At 39.7% G+C, this 22,206-nt stretch overlaps 1 protein-coding gene across 6 annotated transcripts in view; it reads left to right on the forward strand.

Moving 5' to 3' along the window:
- The window catches only part of WDR89 (WD repeat domain 89), a 94,152-nt gene extending 77,967 nt beyond the window's left edge, over positions 1 to 16,185 (forward strand). For all 6 annotated transcript variants that reach the window (XM_024194428.3, XM_026654166.1, XM_026654167.1 and 3 more), the window contains one exon: positions 14,822 to 16,185. In XM_024194428.3, the coding sequence (XP_024050196.1) occupies positions 14,862 to 16,022 (1,161 nt within the window). In that variant the 5' untranslated portion in view covers positions 14,822 to 14,861 and the 3' untranslated portion in view covers positions 16,023 to 16,185. The remainder of the gene's footprint in view (positions 1 to 14,821) is intronic.
- Positions 16,186 to 22,206: the final 6,021 nt, after the last annotated feature.

Raw genomic sequence — 22,206 nt, forward strand, 5'->3', positions numbered from 1 at the left:
TAGGATCATGAGTTGTCTGGTTACTAGAGAATTCTCACCATTGCCTTAGTGGGGTAATAGTGTAGCCAAAGCAGTGGCTTTATTGTGGTCTCTTCTGTATCAATATGTAATCCAAACACCAGGTTCAAGGTGTGACCAACTGTGTGGGTTGATCAGAGGTACCCCCATGAAAGTCCTGGGGAAACAACTGAGGAAATTTTTGTTTCCTCATTAATAGGGATCAGTAAGTGTTTACTCTTAAAACATGGTATTGTGACTAAGGCACTGACATTGGTGTAGTGTTACAAAAATGATAGCTTGCATAAAAATATATTTTTCAGAATATGAAGTGGGAGTAGTAATACCACATCTGCACAGGAGGAGGAGGATAATTAAGATTAATTTCTCATCAGTTTTCTCCATAGAAGCTGTGAACAGTAGGAACAAATTTTAAGGTTATGGATGCATGATAAGCAAAGCATCCAGAAAATGCTGTAATCATGGGTTTAAAAGAATGAGCTTTGGTACCGCAAAGCATATTTATGCTAAATTATTGGTGTATTATTTAGCATATGTATTGCTAAATTATTGGTGTGAAGACCCGCTAAGTCGATGGCAGAGCGCTCTCCCGTCGACTCTGGTACTGCAGCTTCCTGAGAAGAGTAAGGTAAGTTGGCAGGAGAGCATCTCCCATCGACACAGAGTGTTGTAGACACTGTGGTAAGTTGACCTAAGCTACGTCAACTTCAGTTACGTTATTCACATAACTGAAGTAGCGTAACTTAGGTTGACTTAGTGCGGTAGTATAGACAAGGCCTATGATTTGAGCATTACATGTTCCTTGGGGTCTAACTGTTCCTCCCAATGGCTGCTCCAGCTAGCAAGGCTATCTCCACAACTCTGTAAGTAAAGAGAGGCAGAGCTCCTTCCTGGCCAGTCAGCCCTGAACTGAGCCAGGTTGTCTGCTTTTATTCCCCCTCCAGGCTTGGCAGTGGCCATAGGTATAGCTAGGCAGGGCTAGCTGAGCTAAAAGGTTCTCCTTAACGCTGCCTTTATTGGTATGGGGCTCCTCTGACCCATCACAGGAGATGACTCACATTTGCCATGTGGCCTAGCGTAATGAACAGTGCTCTATTCCCAACTTTGCCACTGACTGGACTTACTAATACTTCCTACATAAGGAACACTGTGAAGTAAGCAAATATAATTTATCCTCATTTAAAAATGAGGATTATAATCCAATTTGAAAACAGTAGTTGCCTAAAGTTATACAGTAAGTCATATGAGAACCAGTATTAGCAAATAGATTTTAAAGATCATGGCCCATGGCAAATCCACACTGCCACCCAGGCAAGTAACTTAATCTCTCTGTCTTGCACATCTGTAAAATGGCAATGTTTCTAGAATCATAGAAATGTGGGATTGGAAGAGACCTTGATAGGTCATCAAGTTCAGTTACCTGCACTGAGGCAGGACTAAGTATTATCTAGATAATCCCTGATAGGTGTTCGTCATTGGCGGTTTTTAAGAACAGGTTAGACAGAGATTCCACAACCTCCCTAGGTAATTTGTTCCAGTGTATAACTACCCTTACGGTTAGAAGGTTTTCCTAATATCTTATCTAAATCTCACTTGCTGAAATTTAAATCTATTACTTCTTGTCCTGTCCTCACTGGATAAGGAGAACAATTTATCATCTTCCTCTTTATAACAACCTTTTACATACTTGCAGACTCTTATGTTCCACCCCAGTCTTCTCATCTCTAGATGAAACAAACTCAATTTTTTCAATCTTTCCTCATAGGTCATGCTTTCTAGACCAGGGGTCGGCAACCTTTCAGAAGTGGTGTGCCGAGTCTTCATTTATTCACTCTAATTTAAGGTTTTGCGTGCCAGTAATACATTTTAACATTTTTAGAAGGTCTCTTTCTATAAGTTTATAATATACAACTAAATTATTGTTGTATGTAAAGTAAAGAAGGTTTTTACAATGTTTAAGAAACTTCATTTAAAATTAAATTAAAATGCAGAGCCCCCCGGATCAGTGGCCAGTGTGAGTGCCACTGAAAATCAGCTTGTGTGCCGCCTTTGGCCCATGTGCCATAGGTTGCCTACTCCTGTTCTAGACCTTTAATCATTTTTGTTGCTTTCCTCTGGACTTTTTCCAATTTGTTCACATCTTTCTCAAAGTGTGGTACCAGAACTGGACATAGTACTCAAGTTGAGGCCTTATCACTGCTGAGTAGAGTGGAAGAATTACTTCTCATGTTTTGCTTGTAACCCTCCTGCTAATACATCCCAGAATGATGTTGCAAAACAAGTTAACAGTATTACAGTGTTGACTCATTTAGTTGTGATCCACTATAACCCCCCAGATCATTCTTCTGCATTACTCCTTCCTAGGTAGTCATTTCCCAGTTTGTATTTGTGCGGTTGATTGTTCCTTCCTAAGTCTAGTACTTTGCATTTGTCCTTATTAAATTTCATCCTATTGTATTCAGACAATTTCTCCAGTTTGTCCAGATCATTTTGAATTTAATCCTATCCTCCAAAGCACTTGCAACCCCTCCCAGCTTGGTATCCTTTGAAAACTTTATAAGTATACTCTTTTTGCTATTATCCAAATCATTTATGAAGATATTGAATAGAACCAGATCCAGGACAGAGCCTTGTGGGACCCCCTTCCAGCTTGATTGTGAACCACTGATAACTACTTTCTGAGTAGGCTTTTCCAACCAGTTATGCAACCACCTTATAGGAGGTTCATCTACGCTATATTTCCCTAGTTTGCTTAAGAGGTCATGTGAAATAGTGTCAAAAGTCTTACTAAAGTCAAGATATATTACATCTACTACTTCCCCTCTATCCACAAGGCTTGTTACCCTGTCAAAAAAGGATATTAGGTTGGGTTGACACATGTTCTTGGCTGTTGACTGTTGTTTATTACCTTATTTTTGTCTAGGTACTTACAGATTGATTGTTTGATTATTTGCTCCTTTATCTTTCCGGGTACCAAAGTTAAGCTGACTTGTCTGTGATTCCAACAGTTGTCCTTATTATTTTTCTTGATAGGTACTATAGTTGCCCTTTTCCAGTCCTCTTGGATCTCTTCTGTTCTCCACATGTTCTCAAAGATAATCGCTAATGGCTCATAGATCTCTTCTGCCGGTTCCTTAAGTATTCTAGGATGTATTTCATCAGACCCGGCTGATATGAAGACATCTAACTTGTCTAATTGCTGGAAATGGGCCATTTTCATTACCACTACAAACAGTTCTTTTTCTCTCTTGTTGATAATAGCTCATCTTAACTGATCACTCTCCTTATAGTGAGTATGGTAACACCCATTGTTTCATGTTCTGTGTGTGTGTGAATATATATATCTTCCTACTGTATTTTCCACTACATGCATTCGATGAAGTGGGCTGTAGCCCACGAAAGCTTATGCTCAAATAAATTTGTTAGTCTCTAAGGTGCCACAAGTACTCCTGTTCTTCTAACTTGTCTAAGTAATTCTTAACTTGTTCTTTTCCTATTTTAGCCTCAAATCCTATCCCATTTACACTGATGTTCACTATGTTTAGTTGTCCAATCACTGCTAATTTTTTGGGTGAAAACTAAAGCAAAAAGGCATTTAACACTGTGGCCATTGTTGCATTTTCTGTAATTGTCTTTATTAGAATTTTCTATTGCATAGTCCTCTGGAACCAAATGCACAGCTGGCACTCTACTTAATGGCAGTGTCATTCTTAAATATTTAAGATTTTCTGAATTAAAACTTCCTTTGGTTATTTAAGCATTATTGCAATCACTTAATATAGATCTGGCCTAATTGTCTGAATTTTGTTCTGTGTGTCTGTCTTATGTAGTCTTATTACGGAGAGCAATCCTTTCTTGTGCTGCTTTGTGATCCCATTTGCTGCTATTAACTGTCCTTTTCTAGTTCATGGTTTTTATATCAGTAGGTCTCCAACTTGTGCTTCACCTCCTATCCAATTTCTCTTACCTGTACTTCTACTCTGCTAATTTTCCTGCTCAGTTATAATGTAAATAGAGATGGCCAGAATTAGAATGGTGAATTTGGCCCAGGCTATATATTTGAATTTTCTTTATCTATGCCTATCCGTACAATTTTTGTTTCACATCAAATCCAAAATTAGAATGGAATATGTACCCCAGTCTGGATGCAGCCAAGATTCAAATTAACAATTGACTTTCTAAAGCTTCCATTTTTCTTTGGAGCAAAGTTGCACTAGAACAAGTTGGTGCTGACTAACTCTAAACTTAATCTACACTTAATCCAGATGCAAACACCATTTTCTTGGTCCATCTCTGTGAATCCTGTATAGTGATGAAGAAGAAACTTCATATTCTGTATTGATGGGAATGTTTCTAAGCAAAAAGATTAGGGTACAAAACTGTTCTCGTTCCCTTCTTGTGTAGACTAATAGACTTTAAGGCCAGACAGGACCATCTTGTCTGACCTCTTGCACCTTGCAGGTCACAGAACCTCATCCACCCCACTCCTGTAATAGAGCGATAATCTAGTTACTGAAGTCCTCAAATCATGGTTTGAAGACTTCAAGTGAACAGAGAATCCACCATATACAATAGTTTAAACCTGCAAGTGCCCCCTGCTGCAGAGGTAGTCTTCTTTCCCGCTAGTTCTTATTGAGCCTCTAGATCAGGGTTTTTCACCCAGTGGGTTGGGACCCAAAATTGGGTCGCCAGAATGTTTCAAAGGGTTGTGTGGCAGCTCCTGTGACTCCTATCTCATGCTCCAGGCACTGCAACCTCTGGAGTTCCAGTGCCGCCACTCAGGTTTGCCCCAGCCATCATGATGACAGGAGTCCAGGTAGACCAAATTTGAGTGAGTGTCACTGCAACCCCCATGAGCCAGGTCATAACGCCACTCAAGCAGATTTGCTCCAGTCAGGGGACTGGGGCCAAACCTGAGTGGCACTGCAACCCCAGAGGTTACAATGCCTGGAGCAGAGAGCCAAGTCTAGCCAGCCCCACAGAACAGGAGCTGCCACTGTGGGGTAAGTGCCAGGCAGGACCCAAGCTCCCCAGGGGGCAGGATCCAATCAAAACTACTCCAGGGCCTCTACCCCCAGACTATTTTCTGAGTCGTGACAGGCCATAAACATTTACAAATGGGTCCTGAACCCAAAAAGGTTGAGAACCACTGCCTGTATTAAGCCTCTGTGACTTTCTTCTTGATGCTCTTCTGGTTGTCTGATTTATATTTTTCCTTTTATTGCCCCTGGTACCTAAGCCTACTTCCCTGCTCCTTTTTCCTATCCCTTAGCCTTTACTGTTGTTCTTGGGCCGGATCATACTCCGATGACACACGTTGTGAGGAAGTAGAGATGGAATTGGACTTGCTGAATGACAAAGGTTTATATTTTCTCCTCCACCCCCACATTATTTGTCTGTCCCTCCCTTCTGCCCATTAAGAGTAATAATTTTCTCTCTTGTACAGGTACAAAATCTCCCTAGATTCAGTTTTACTGCCTTTGACATGCCACTTGGAACTTAGACCTAGCTGATTTGTTTGGAAGGAAAAAACAAATGTCTGGACTGGATTCACCATTGTGATCCTCTGTTTGTTGCACAAGCCATACAATTAACTGCCTCTTACATGTTCTCTCAGTCTCATCTTTGCACTTTCCACAAAGCCCCTTATGCCTGAAATTCCCTCCCTGCCTGATATGCCATGTCTCTACCCTCTTCACCTCCAAGTCTCTCCTTAAAACCTATTTCCAGTAAGCATACATCTCTGTTGTTCTCACCTCAGTAAGATTAACAAAATCAACTGCAGTATTTACAAATAGCACAAACTCTCAAAGCACATACTTGTGTTTACCTCTGTTCCTTGTTTTTTGTTGCATCTTACCCCCATCCTAAATTTTGTTGTCTGTTTAATTTGTAAGTTTGGAGCTGGAATCCTTTCTCCAGTTGTTTATAAAGCATGTTGGCACCCTTTTTTGTACAAGGAATTGTAATATACTGAGTAATTGTCTACGTGTGCTTCCTTTTACTGATTAGTAGACTTGGCTGATTCACCTTGTTTTCCCCACTGGTGCTGATGATATGGGAGGTTCCAGAAAGCATTATGCTATGAGTAAAAGTGGAGCATATTGTGCAAATGTAATGTGTTCTCCTAAACCAGTGCTGTGCTTGGTGTTTTCACTGTAAAATGAAAACCACATATTTGTTGCAGCTGTGTGGACCGCTTTACATTGGCCAGTGATTGCTTGTTCATTTTCATTTTTTTTCTTTAACGTCTAATAATTGTGAAAGGGAGGGAGTGAGGATTTGTTTTCATTGCTGAGAGTGGGAAAGAACTGAGCATGATTCCACATACAGTTGTTCAAACCACTTGCTGTGTTTGGTTTTTGACCTGCAGTGAGCAGGCTGCCAAATCTGTAGGTTGTTTTCATTTTTAATAAATGCTTCTATTCGCCTATTGATAAGTTACTCTTACATACTGATTAAACCTTTCTAAGATAAACAGCTCATTTCTCCCATTTTCCACCATGTATTTCAGAGAGATGTGATTTAATTTGTATACATTGTTGCACTGACATTCCTTTTTAGGAACAAGGGAAGAGCTGCAGAATCTCACGATTCCCAGGAGCCATTCTAAAAAGAGAAAGAATCTACTTTATGAATCACTGGGTTATTTTTTGAAAACCTTGTTGGATTAAAATGACTCATTGATCTGTCTTCTTTAGCTGGGGAAATGCTGTTTAAAACTATCATGCCAAGCACAGAACATTACAATGTATGTTCTGATAACACTACATATTAGCCCTGCAAAATTGACAAATATTTATTCTATTTCTTTAGAATTCTAATGTACCTACCCCAGACACTTGGCACCTTGACACTTTAAAAATGTAAGGGAAAATCAGAAGCAAACTCCACCATAAATCAGAAATAAACAGCTATCCTATATATCAAAAAGATATCACCCTCTCCTCCCCCATCCTCTCTCTACTCTCCCCTGCCCCTAAAAGCCAGTAAAAAGGTGAGCTTTGCAGCATACTCTGAAGGTCCACAGATTTAGACTGTTTCAGATTGGTAGGTGTAAAAGCTTGAAAGTTGGCGTGTTTTCACAGAAAGTGCCCTACAAGAAGCTGCTTCTCTCTCAACCAAGGAAGCTGCAGCTTGAATGCCTCTGCTGATCTCAGTTGTTGCAGTATGGCATAGGGGAGTGGGTCTGTCAGGTAAGTAGACCCCAGGCCATTTAATAGGGCTTTATAGGCCAAAATTAATACCTTAAAGTGTTCCCAGAAACCTAAAGCCAGCCTGTGAAGATAATGAAGCACTGATGAAATGTACTTAAAGTGAGATACTCTGCTTAAAAAGTAGGCTGCTGAATTCTGTACTCGCTTCAGCTTCTGAATGGATTTAAGAGTTAACTTCAAGTAGGGAACACATTGTAATAGTCTGATAGTGAGTTGCCAAAGCCATAGATAAGTGGCCAAGTCCGCGTCCAAAATACAAGATCACAACTTCTTGGTTAGCCACAAATAAAAGAGAGCTATGCAGCCACTGCTGTAACTCGATCATCCAACAATAACTGGGAATCCAATCAGATTCCAAGGTAGCAAACACAAGTTACAAATGGTGGCCAAATCCCTTCAGTCAGATCTTCCATTTGCTTTCCTCAGTTAACCAACATCGTCTGTGTCTTTACTAAATGTTGGTGTTCCATCTCATCCAGTCACTGGAAAAGGCATTCATCCACACCACCTCAGCTGGAAGAGAGAGAAACATAAAGCTGGGTTTCATCCTGCAGGCAGGACAACCAGTGCTTCCTTGTTCTCGTTACAATTAGGGTAAATTTGTTGACCCAGTTATTACAACAGCACTTACAATCACTTTAATACTGGACCCTGTACTTCCCGGCTAACCTCCACCTGCCAAGGACGACATGGATCTGATGCATAGGTTGTGTCATGAGGTTTTGCTAGTACCTCAGAGAGCTCTACTGGTTAAAATTCAAGTAGTGATGATACAGCATTTGTTGTCCCCAAGATATTGTCCTGCTTCCACAGAAATGAAAAATTTGGTCCAAATCTTGACAATGTATAGGGAATATTTTTTTCGACTTGGTGTTCTCAGTACAAGATGAGGCTTATATAATATTTTCTAGAGATAGATGATAAAGGTGTAAATCAGTAATTAATAAATTAGTCTTTCCCCTTTACTTAATTGGAGAGGCTTTAAGCATTATGAATAAAAATGAAACCACCTGTGCCATATTTCTTTGTAATGGTTGTGAGATCTGTTCAGGAGCCTTGTAGATTTGGGGAGTGTCTAAGACTGATCCACCCAGTTTGTTGCTGTGTGTGTTCGTGGGGTTGGTCAACCAGCTGCATATTTTGAAAACTCTAATGGTGCCAGTAAAGATGTGAACAAACTACAAACTGGAGAGAGTCCAGACAAGAACAAAAAAAAATGATAAAAGGTTTAGAAAATGTGACCTGTGAAGAAAGGTTGAAAGAATTGTGCATTGGGAAGAGAAGGTTGAGGGGGGACATCATAGCCCTGAAATATGTAAAAGCCTATTGGAGAACAAATGATCATAGTCCTCTTTACAAGGCCACCAAGGGGCGTGGCAAGAATTAATCATCTTAGTTTGCAGCAAGGGAGACTAGGTTAGTGTAGACAAGCGCTTCGTTGCTCGCGGTACAAATTCGCTGGAGACCACTCTTTCACACACCAGTGCCCTTTTATTTCCCTGTATTTTCCCACCACCACGTGTATATACAGTTCAATATCAGTCAGGTATCCCCTTAGGAAACAGCTTGCTCTTAGAGCTAGTTGGGAGCAACAGGTCCTCACTTTCCTGTTCTCCTCCCCCTCCCCCCCTTCCTTCCTGCTAGCTTTATAGGCCTTCCTCTTAGCAGGCTCACAGGTGATTGCTCTCAGGCTCCTTTAATGAGCCACCCCCTGCCAGCTCCAGTCAGTTCCCCTTTATGGGAGCTATGCTAGCAGGTTCTGAGCTAACAGGGGCTGGTTCAGTGCCTCTTAGGCCAGCACCCTGTTACAGTTAGATATTAGGAAAAATGTTCTAACCATAAGGATAGTTAAGCACTGGAACAGGTTACCAAGGAAGGTTGTGGAATCCCTGTCATTGGAGGTTTTTAAGAACAGGTTGGACAAACACCTGTCAGAGATGGTCTAGGATTACTTAGAATCATAGAATATCAGGGTTGGAAGGGACCTCAGGAGGTCATCTAGTCCAACCGCCTGCTCAAAGCAGGACCAATCCCCATCTAAATCATCCCAGCCAGGGCTTTGTTAAGCCTGACCTTAAAAACTTCTAAGGAAGGAGATTCCACCACCTCCCTAGGTAACCCATTCCAGTGCTTCACCACCCTCCTGATGAAAAAGTTTTTCCTAATATCCAGCCTAAATCTCCTCCACTGCAACTTGAGACCATTACTCTTTGTTCTGTCATCTGCTACCACTGAGAACAGGCTAGAGCCATCCTCTGGAACCCCCTTTCAGGTAGTTGAAAGCAACTATCAAATCCCCCCTCATTCTTCTCTTCTGAAGACTAAATAATCCCAGTTCCCTCAGCCTCTCCTCATAAATCATGTGCTCCAGCCCCCTAATAATTTTTGTTGCCCTCTGCTGGACTCTCCAATTTTTCCAAATCCTTCTTGTACTGTGGGGTCCAAAACTCCAGATGAGTACTCCAGATGAGGCCTCACCAATGCCAAATAGAGGGGAACGATCACGTCCCTCGGTCTGCTGGCAATGCTCCTACTTATACAGCCCAAAATGCCGTTAGCCTTCTTGGCAACAAGGACACACTGTTGACTAATATCCAGCTTCTCGTCCACTGTAACCCCTAGGTCCTATTCTGCAGAACTGCTGCCTAGCCACTCGGTCGCTAGTCTGTAGCAGTGCATGGGATTCTTCAGTCCTAAGTGCATAACTCTTCACTTGTCCTTGTTGAACCTCATCAGATTTCTTTTGGCTCAATCCTCTAATTTGTCTAGGTCCCTCTGTATCCTATCCCTACCCGCCAGCGTATCTACCACTCCTCCCAGTTTAGTGTCATCTGCAAACTTGCTGAGTGTGCAATCCATGCCATCCTCCAGATCATTAATGAAGATATTGAACAAAACCGGCCCCAGGACCGACCTTTGGGGCACTCCGCTTGATACCGGCTGCCAACTAGACATGGAGCCATTGATCACTACCGGTTGAGCCTGACGATCTAGCCAGCTTTCTATCCACCTTATAGTCCATTCATCCAGCCCATACTTCTTTAACTTGCTGGCACGAATACTGTGGGAGACTGTATCACAAGCTTTGCTAAAGTCAAGGAATAACACATCCACTGCTTTCCCCTCATCCACAGAGCCAGTTATCTCCTCATAGAAGGCAATTAGGTTAGTCAGGCATGACTTGCCCTTGGTGAATCCATGCTGACTGTTGTTTCAAAATTGATTCCTTGAGGACCTGCTCCATGATTTTTCCAGGCTGACTGGCCTGTAGTTCCCCAGATCCTCCTCCTCCTTCCCTTTTTTAAAGATGGGCACTACATTAGCCTTTTTCCAGTCATCCGGGACCTCCCCCGATCACCATGAGTTTTCAAAGATAATGGCCAATGGCTCTGCAATCATATCTGCCAAGTCCTTTAGCACCCTCGGATGCAGTTCATCCGGCCCCATGGACTTGTGCTCGTCCAGCTTTTCTAAATAGTCCTGAACCACTTCTTTCTCTACAAAGGGCTGGTCACCTCCTCCCCATACTGTGCTGCCGAGTGCAGTAGTCTGGGAGCTGACCTTGTTCGTGAAGACAGAGGCCAAAAAAAGCATTGAGTACATTACCTTTTTCCACATCCTCTGTCATTAGGTTGCCTCCCCCATTTAGTAAGGGGCCCACACTTTCCCTGACCACCTTCTTGTTGCTAACATACCTTCATCCTGCCTCAGTGCAGGGGGATGGACTAGATGACCTCTTGAGGTCCCTTCCAGCCCCACATTTCTGCAATTCAAATAAAAAACACTTTATAAAATAATAAAAAAAAAAATACAAATTACAACAGCTGGAAACTTCCTTTAGGTTAATTTTAAACCTAATTTACAAACTGTGCACCCTCTTTTCCAAGGATAGCACCTGGCTGCTAATCTCATAGGTGCTTTACTGTATCTAAGTTCAAAACATTAGTAGACCTGTTGAAACAGTGGCAAAGTTGTTGCAGGCTTGGCAGATGGAGGGTGTGGTAACACTGCATCACAGACTACATGCTTGAGTACATAGCATGGTTTGCCTTATATATTCTTGTAAATGGCATCATTCCAACACTTAGTTATCTTCTATTTTGCTTGGAAGATCATTATTTCCTATTTATCTCATAAATTTAACACACATCCTATTCCTCCTATTTAAACTCTCCCACCAAAATACAACAGTGACTTCCCCTTCTGAAAAGGAAGGGCTGGCAGCTACACCCTGAAGTTAGCATGAATTGTTTATATAACCTTCAATCAGGAATTCATAATAGACTAAAGTATTTTTCACCAGAGCAGAGATTTTGTTGCATATTAGTATAACAGGTTTTAGTGAGACATGCTAGCTGTCAAGTGCAGCATAAACCCCTTTCAGCCATTTCATTGAAAATAGAATTGAAAGACCATACCCCTCACCTTCCAGTACATATAAATTACATCTCTCTGGAAAACATGAAAACATTTCCCCTCAGTATTTCAGAGCAACTACAACTGTAAAATTTGGAGTAAACAACTAGAAGAGGCCCCAGGCCATTCTGTTTTCTAGAGAACCCCAATATGTTAAGTTGAAGTAGGACTTTGCAGACTGTGCACACTGTAGGCTATAACTTGACATTTCCCTGTGTTAGTAAAATTTTTGACACACAAGATGAGTGTTGCAGAAATTGCACATGGAATAATGTATTTTATCAAAGTCAGTAATATTAAACAATCACAGGTTATTTTCCAAATGGCTGACATTTGTCAGGAGAATGTCTGTCTGAGTTTACTTGACCTTTCTGGTCTAAAAAGGTTTGATTATTTTGAGGTAGAAATTTAAGTCAACATGGAAAATTACCTTTTTCTTACAAACAGAATCTGGCTGGGACCCACTATATACATTTTCTGCAGTCATCACAGTTCAGAGATTACCCCAGGTTCTGCAGATCACTTCCCTCCTGTGTCCACAGGCAGGCACAAATTTGGAAATACTCCTTTAAAACATAAGTTTCTGTTGTAATTCTTCAGTGATCTTGATTAAATATGCCATGTTCCATTTCTGTTTTCTGATACTAATAAAATTATCTGTTTTCCCCATAATTTAAAAAAAAAAGCAGATCACAGATTTATCTGAGCATTGTTAAATAATTAAGCCACTTTTTTCTCTCTCAAAACTGTAGTTTGTGTCTTTTGCTTTTTTATCCATTGCCTCATCTTTGAAGTACTGTCATAAAACTATCTGGTGAGTATTTTTCACCCTATTAGTATATCAAGGAAAAGTAAGGACATAATTATTTTTGAAAAAGCACTACCTAGGTAGGTATAGCTTAATGAACCCAGAGTAAGTTGCAGTCCCTGCTCTGAAGAGCTTACAGTCTACTGAACAATGCTTATGAACTGGCTGGTGTTTATGTAATTGCATTGCTGAACACATGCCTAATCTGGAAGACCTATCCAGAAAGGTTTGGAAGAAGTAAACTGTGATGATTAAACTTGTGCACACCGTTGTGCCAGACAGAATATTGTACTTTCTCTCTCTGGGGAGAAAGAGTTTCCACAGGATGTCTGCATTTTGTAGCAAAAAATGCACTTGCAGATGTATTCTGTAGGGTTGCTTTGATGTGGAATATTAACCTGGGAACCTTATTGTCACAGGATATTACTGAAGCAAATAGTTTTGTGAGATTATTTGTGACTTGGGAATTAAGCTTTTGTGAGTGTAAGTGTGTACTTAAACTGATGTTTGGTGTGAATTTGGTCCTGATTGTTTCATCATAAGATGAATATTTTACACATTATGAACACCTCCCTACCCCCAAACTATCTATTTCCAGGCACTACAGACAAACCCATAACTATATAAAAATTCAGATACATTCTAGAACATTCTATGGTAACCCATGGTAGCTGATAATTTTTTTTTCATGGAAATTTTAAAAGGTTTATCTAAAACAAGTAATATAGCCCTCCCTTACTCTCCCCTGTAATCCATCCACACACTTCCCTCCTGACAGTCAGTCCCTTCCCTCTGCACAAATCCCCCGCCCATGCAAAATGGTCAGTTAACACAAGTAGTTGCTGGTTTTTGGGTCTGCAAAAGCTGCCAGTGAAGTCTGTGGGAGTTATTGTAATAATGTTTTACACTCAATTTACAATGGCATAAATATCTATACAAGATGAAGGGCACTGGAGGGAGAATTGGGCCCATAGAACTTGGTATATGGTTTTTCAATTAGATAAATTTTTATTGACATTATTGCTGATTTCTATTTAAAAAGAAAAGCTCAGTCCATCCTGTAAACTTTGCCAGCCACATGGTCTGACTTCTGTTAAGTTTTCATAACCAAATGAAATTTCAAAAACTTTTGTTCCTTTTTAGTGGCCAAAGTCTGTAAACGGACAGAAACTGGGCATCATGGCAAATTATGTCAATTTAAAGGCTGTGTTAAGTTTTCTGATTCAGAATTGGCATCAACCCTTTACTATAGTTGCACAATTTCTTACTGCTTTATAATGTAGAAAACAGGGTCTGCTTGGTAAAAAGAGATCTCCTGTAGGGCACCTCATATATTTTGGAATAGGATTCTTTTCATGTTAGGAAATGATTTTTTTTTTTATGAGTAATCCGCACATTTTAGGACCTGTACATTTACAGAAATATCTTAGATTTACAGGACAGTTCAGTAATGTCACAGAAGAAATTGCATCTGAATGTAAGGTTTTTACCTACAGTGTGTTAAGTGCTTTATACAGTCTATTTTTAAAAATCGTTTGATATAGGTCATTCACCATTGATCTTCAGTGACCGTTCCACAATCTAAAAGCTGTTCTCTGTTTCTCAGTTTCATCCCATGACTCCTAATTTATCCTACCTTGGATTACTTTAAACAAAAATGTACTGTAGTGTTCATTGTATTTTAATTCTTTATTTTACCCTTTGCGCTAAGGGCCAGACGTACAAATATATTTAGGTGTGTAAAAATGCAGATAGATGCCTCATGGGATTTAGGAAAGCACCCAAGCAGGTTAAGTGCCTAACTCCCATTAACTAGGTACCAATGGGAGTTAGGCATCTACCCTGTTTAAGCTTTTCTGTTAACCCCACAAGGCACCTATCTTGCCATCCTTAGGCAAATCTGACCCTAACTGACCATCATACTGCCAAGTAGCATTTCAGGTAATATTACATATAGCTGAGCAGGTTAGGGTGTTGACTTGAGTGTCTTTCCACTTGTCAAGAACATTGCTTTCCTACTTATGAGTAGTATTAAGCAAATTTGGCTAGAACAATTTGCAAATGATTCACGAAGAGAACAATTAAGATTTTATCAGCTTAGTTAAAATACTTATCTTAAAACACATTTTACCAAAATGGTTTCCTGATGGAGCAGGCTGCTGTATTCATACTTACTTCTGCTTTATCCTCTTGTGTATATATCAAATGACAGTAGTTGTGGTGTAAGAATAATTTAAACCTACTTTTATGCATGAGATCTGTTGTGAAAGATGCTGTTTCAGAGTTTTTTAAGAGCTGGAATTTCTGCATAATTGAAACTTGTTTAATTCAAATAATATATTTGAGATTTGATGTATTGCAGATTCCTACCAGCTTTGGGTACAGTCTTTCTGACAACTGCTATGGAGAAGATTGAAGAACAGTTTGCTAATCTGCGCATAGCAAAACGTTGTGCACTAACTGAAGACTCCACTTACTTACTGGATATAGATGTTTCAAAATCTGTTCAAGCAGAAAGTAACCACTTAGTTGCTGTTTCATGTTCCAATAAGTCAATTAAAGTATATAGTAGAGAAACATTACACTTGCTAAGGGAGTATAGTGGCCATCCTGGGTTACTTAATGGAGTCAGATTTGCTCATACCAGTGAGAATATGTTGTTTTCAGCATGCAGTGATGGCACAATAAAATGTTGGGATACTCGCTTAGCTACTCAGGAAACTATACAATTATTCAGTGGTTATCCTTCAAATGTTTTCATCAGCTTTGATATTAATTGCAGTGATCTTATAGTTTGCGCTGGGACAGAAAAAGTTGAAGAGGACACATTCATGGTGTTTTGGGATGCAAGAAGTAATACAAACTATGCATGCGCAGCTAAAGAGCCCTTAGGAACCTATTCAGAGACTCACAATGATGATATCACTAAAATATGTTTCCATCCTATGAAACCCAATTTGGTAGCGTCTGGATCAACTGATGGATTGGTTAATGTGTTTGATATTAACAAGGAAAATGAAGATGATGCTTTGATTGCAACTTGTAATTCAAATTCATCAGTAAGTTTTATTGGTTGGTCTGGGAAAGATTATAAACAGGTATATTGCATGACACATACGGAAGGATTTTGTTGGTGGGATCTTACTCAAATAGATACTGAGGAACCAATGGCATTGTTGCAGATTCAGGATGTCAGAGAAGTAGTCTTCATTGAAAATAGCAACTTAAACTATCTGATAGGTGGCTTGTACCATGAAAAGGCAGACAAATTGTTTATTGTTGGTGGAACAGCTATGGGAAACATTCACCTAATAAACTGTGGCATTGATGGACTGAGCCTTGTGGGCACCCTTCATGGAGGGCATTCTGCTGCAGTTCGCTCATTCTACTGGAACATGACAGATGATTCTTTGTTGACTGGTGGAGAGGATGCACAGCTGTTGCTATGGAAACCTGGAGCTGTGGAAAGGTCCCTTGTAAAGAAGGCATCTATGAAAATTGCTTCCTCTGTTCAGCAGCGAGTGAGAGTTCACAGCAACTCTCTCAAAAGCAAGAAAAAGTAAAATTATGAAAATGGGACTCTTAAATTTGTAGAGGTTTTTCACTGTTCTGAGTAATATATTTGGGGTGATGATTTGTTTGCACTATGTGGCAAATATAATTTAGTATGTAAATTTTACCTAGAAATGACCCTCATTTTATCATGTGAATAACTTTTTTTTTTTTTTTTTAAAATAATTGATACTTATTAAAAGGGTAAACATTTACTTTGTATTCATTGAACAAAGTATGTCTTAAAATATTGTATATTTTTATATCAAATTGATTATTTCAAATAAAAAATATTGGCACAGAGATCTTGGATTAGAATAAAAGCCTGCAACTTGTATACTTCATTTCACTGTGGGCAGTAATATATTTTGGACATTTTAAAAGATTTCAAATTTGTAGCCATCTTTTTCTTACTTGCCTTACAGATAATTTAATGAATGAAATTGCTAAATATATTAAGGACTTAGTAAGTAGCACTAATTCTTAGAGGAAGTACTTATTGATGAAATAGAGAAAGGGTATTGTTTTGCACTATTCTCACTATTTAATGACAAGTATATAAACAGTAGTTCACAGAACACACTTTATAACAGGTGTGTGTGTTTGTTCTAGAAAACAGTAATACTTACTATATCCGAAGTACCTGTAGCCTTTTTTATGCTTATGAAAAGTATTATCATTGACAATATTTGGGTGTTTTGATTAGAAAAAAATATCTCCAATCTAATGAAAATTGCAAGCTATCTCATGCCATCCTGGCAATATATCTCAATACTGACCTGGAAGCACTACCTATAAAGACTGAGGAGGTAGGTCAGTCTCAGTGGGTCATAGGAATTGATGCACACGATCTCCCCAATGCTCCATCTAGTCCACTACCTGTTTTTGACATGCCATCCCACGTGCCTCATAGGAAGATACAGAAAAACTTTCAGAATATAGTTATGGAATAACCTGCCTATAGAGAGTTTCTTTTTAACCCCCTTTAGCTTCTGCCCTGCAATATATGAACAGTAAGTAACTAGGTTCTTTACAGCACAAATACTACTCTCTGCGGACACCTTTCTAGGAGCAATGAGATTTCAGTAATCTCACCAAACAGCTGTTGGGTGGTGTAAAAATTACCTTGTACCTGCTAAATTGTTGGTCGTCTCATTCTGCTCCATTGGTACATTTTAACCTCTGTGCCTCTGACTCAGTACTCTGAAAGTTGCTTTTATCATATTCTGCCCTCCCTACGGTTGTTGTAACATTCATATCAAATATATCAGTCAGTAATTACCCTAGATTTAACAGATAAGGACTATGCTTCAGTGAAGCTTAAACAAATGTAAGAATTGGTTGTTTACAGAATAGAGCATGGAAATCAAAAGGATTGTAAGTTTAATACACACACAAGTACTTTGAAGATATTTACAGACTGCATCTAAACTTGAAAATACCCTGTAGTTTGAAGTAAAAATGGTGTTTAATTCACTATGCATCATAGGTAATTTATTTTCAGCTATACCACAATGTATGGTTACTATATGTTATAAACATACCTGGCTTAATCTCCTGTGGAAATGAGTCCTCTCCAAATACACATGCATCGAGTTTCCTTCTGATATCTATACTAAACATTTATATATATATAGAGAGAGAGAGAGAGAGAGCGCGCTAGGGGATATTTAGCTTTATGCTCACTTCATACCTGGCCTTTGGTCATGATGAAGGTGTGATTACATTGCATTTATTAGCACTAAACGTTCATTTAAAGAACACTTTCAACATCAATATCATGCTTCTTTCTGCTAGCAGTCTCCCCCAAAATTTACCCACCCTGGATGGCTCGTTAGCCAAAGGGTCAGCTTTTTATTTGGACAGTTACTATGCAGACAGTTGCCTGAGTTGGCATTTGTTGTTAATCTCTTTCTACGAGTTTTACACAGCTTTGGAATGACTCATCTGGTGGCAAGTGGGAGGAGGAGGCACGGCCAGCACACGCTGTGTCACAGCTTTGAACCGCCTCTGGACACTGCAGAATGGAGCTGAGCAGTCCAGACATAAAGAAATTGTGGTAGTTGCTACCAAAATAGAAAATTTCTTACCTGATCATTTCCTATCTATGTCCCTGAATGTAGGTTTCTAAAGAAATGTGACCAGAACACCTTTTTCCCATTTAACAGTCATTGTCCCGTTCCAGTGGCTCCCTACTAACCTACACTTTTTGAAACTAATTATCATTAGTATCAGTTTCTTACTTAATATAGCCACTGGTTTTTAGAAATATATTTTGTGCTTTATTTAAATAGCTTTCTTCTGCCACATTCCTTAATATGAATTTTAGTGGTAATTCTTACAAGATACCAATAATTCAAATTTCAGAAGAAGTCAAAATATTATACTTTAAAAAGGGATACAAATACTTTCAAAATTGTTCTTGAAATGGGGTTAATGTTAATGCAACTAACCTGTGCTCTATTTATTGGCTAGTCTGATCTGTAAGAGCAAAGTATTTCAGAGTCATTTTCCCACCCCGCATTGCTTAAGAACAATAGTTAACTTGAGAATATTTTCAGAGTCTAGAAAATGTTCCTCATCAGAATTGGAACTATTTTAAAGCAAGTCAAATGTTAAGGCTGGATTACTTGACATTGTTTGTTTTTAGCTTATGCAGAAGCCCTAGCATCAGTCTAGCTTCTTATTTTGATTATTTTTCTGGTTCCAAAAAAAGACAGTAAAAGCAATGGAACAGGAGTACTTGTGGCACCTTAGAGACTAACAAATTTATTTGAGCATAAGCTTTCGTGGGCTACATCCCACTTCTTCGGATGCATAGAATGGAACATATATTGAGATATATATACATACACATACAGAGAGCATGAACAGGTGGGAGTTGTCTTACCAACTCTGAGAGGCCAATTAAGTAAGAGAAAAGAAACTTTTGAAGTGATAATCAAGATAGCCCAGTACAGACAGGATGATAAAAAGTGAGAGAGTACTTACATGGGGAGATAGATTCAATGTTTGTAATGGCTCAGCCATTCCCAGTCTTTATTCAAACCTAAATTGATTGTGTCTAATTTGCATATCAATTTGAGTTCAGCAGTTTCTCGTTGGAGTCTGTTTTCGAAGCTTTTCTGTTGTAAAATAGCCACCCGCAGGTCTGTCATTGAATGACCAGACAGGTTAAAGTGTTCTCCCACTGGTTTTTGAGTGTTATGATTCCTGATGTCAGATTTGTGTCCATTAATTCTTTTGCTTAGAGACTGTCCGGTTTGGCCAATGTACAATGGTTTACTCAACTGTAATCATAAACACTTGAGAAAGATTTGTGGCAGTGACAAAATTATGCAATTAAAAGCAGCAACGGAAGTGAATATGTTTCACTTTAGCTCTGTGCTACAACCTACAGTCCTGCTTTTAAAAAAAGAAATAGTCTGTCTACTGTATGATATAAATCTCAAAAAATAATTGTTTTCAAAATTCCACTGAAATATTTTTATTTTCTTACAGTTGTCAGTTACTGAGAAAATATGCTTTTTCTGGAGTTAAAACTTCCCACTGGATGAAGCTAAATTAAATATTGCTAGTATTTTCAAGATAATAAGGATTTTTGAACAAATGGTACCTGAGCCTCATTTTGTGTTGTCTCACTGAAGAGGATGTGATTTCCCTCTAGATGGCTCTGGAACCTCCAGAGGGCTCTCTCAACTCTAGGAGACTGATGCTGTGGTTCCTCTCCCCAGGACTCTGAATTTCTTATGCAGTTTGGGGTCCTGATTTGTGAGAACCAGAGGGTCTGGAAGGCATATGGGGTGTGTGTGTGTTGTGGACATTTCCTGGGACTGTCCACCATTTTAGGGAGTCGCGCACCTGATTAGGGACCAGCACCTGGTCTTTCATGCGCTCAGGGGAGCAGGAAAACTTGGAGACATCTGATGTGTGATCTTGCCCATGGAGTGATCCTTATGCACACATTAGGAGGCCCAGAAGCTGCAGTGGTTAGCCTCATGCACTCTTGTAGAGATCCTGGATCTCCTGGAATCTTTCAAGTGATGGATAGAGGTGCCTATGTCCACTTGTATGTGAGATATCCTTGTCAAGGGACTCAAGGAAATTTTCTGGATGTTTATTACAAAGTTGTGTACTTGCAAGAGATCCAGAATCCTAATCATGGTGGTGTGCACTGCAGACTGGCTCAGAGCTCTGATCAGGATATCATCCAGAAAGGGGTAACCCTGCAACCTGACTCTAGCTATCATTACCACTAGTATCTCTGTAAGGACTGTGGGGGCTCACAAGAGACCAAATGAGAGAGTTCAGTACTGGTAGTGGTCTGTGCTGTTAAGCAAACCTCAGAAGCTTGTAGTGGTATGGGCATATGTGAATATGGAGATATGCCTCTGCCAGATTCACTAAAGTTAGGAGGTTCCCTTTGGGATAGGGATGATACCGTCAAAGTTAGGATCTCCATCTGGAATTTTGTTTTCTTCATCCACTTGGTGAGTCTTTTCAGGTTGAGGATGGCTCTGACTCCCCCGGTGCACTTCTGAACAACAAATAGGTGGAGTAGAATCCTGAGAACCTTTTTTCTAAGGGAACTCCTTCCATTGCTCCATGAGCTGGGAGATCTCATTCCAGATCAGTTTGTGCTGGGCAGAATCACTGGATAAAGGAGTCTGGATGAAGAAGGGATGGGGTGAAGCCTGTGGCTTGCAGGAGTTACCCCTAATTCACACGCTCACTTGTAACCCACGGGGCTAGCCTGCTATATTATATTTGTTTTTCTCTATTGGCTTATTATTTTGGCTTATATTTTTGTATTGAGTAATTTCAGCAGACGTTACTTCATTATATTTGGCTGTAATGCAGAAAACCTATAGGCTTGTATCCTGTATGATTAGCTAGAGCAAGTTAGCATAAGTGGATGTAACCTTTGGCATAGATAAATGTCCTACCCTTTTTGACTTTGGGGAACGGAATGTGTTTACTAAAATTCTGGGATACCAGTAACCACAAGGTACATCATAAGAACATGGAAGTAACGGTTCAGGCAAAGGTAATGGTTTCAAGAATGAGATAATTGGCATTAATATGTATGATTGTTATTAATATGTAAGAATATGCTAGCCTATAGAGTAAGTGTACCCTAAGATTTATGTGGGTGAGGAAATAAGAATTGGACATGGAAAGTTGGGCACTGACATGAATAATCAGGATAGTGCCAAGACCCTATAAGAGGGTAAACCAACATATGGAGCTACCTTCTTTTAGCTTCAAGTTCTCTTTTGTTTCGCTATTAGCTCAGTTTTTGCAATATAGCTTAGCTACTCAACACTTGACCCTGATCTCCATCATCTTGGGATTGAGGGACCTGGAGCATCGGTCTCAGTTGGCATGTCATAGACGAGGCTGGTCCTTTGTCTCCCACTACCAGGTCCCCAAAGAAGGGGGTGAGTATGCTAAATCTAAGTAGCTTTTGTAAGGGATGGTACCAGAAGTCCCTATAGAACCGTATTACTTCTTTTTGATTGTGGTTCGAAGCTTTGATAACTTTTTCCTTTATTTTAATAAATCTCTCTAAAGCCTGGCTTTGTCCTCAGTGTGAATGTCCTTGCACACCCAAGGGTCTGTATGAAATATTGAACTCTCTACATTCTCTAATTCTGTAGCCTGATTTTGGGATAAGAACCTAATTATCTTCTGGTCAAATCATTGGCAAGCCTGTAATAAGCCAGCCCTCTAAAATTCAAGTTTAACACTTACCCACTTGTCTGTGGTCCACATGGACCAGTCCTCTGAAAAGTGGAAAATTCTGTCATCTACAGTCAGGTCTGAGCAGAGGTACATTTGCTTGTTGTCACAGAATCACAGAAGTGTAAGACTGGAAGGGATCTCGAGCAGCCAACTAGTCCAGTCCCCTGCACTCAAGGCAAGACTATGTAACAACTAGACCATTCCTGACAGGTGTCTGTCTAACCTGTTCTTAAAAACCTCCAATGACGGAGATTCCACAACCTCCCTAGGCAATTTATTCCAGTGCTTAACTACCCTGACAATTAGGATGTTTTTCCTAACGCCCAACCTCAACCTCCCTTGCTACAATTTCACCCCATTGCTTCTTGTCCTATCCTCAGAGGTTAACAAGAACAATTGTTCACTCTCCTTGTAACAACCTTTTAAGTATCTGAAGACTGTTAGGATGCC

This window comes from Terrapene carolina, unplaced genomic scaffold (genome assembly GCF_002925995.2).
Source record: "Terrapene carolina triunguis isolate 2854851 unplaced genomic scaffold, T_m_triunguis-2.0 Scaffold189, whole genome shotgun sequence".
Lineage (NCBI taxonomy): Eukaryota > Metazoa > Chordata > Testudines > Emydidae > Terrapene > Terrapene triunguis.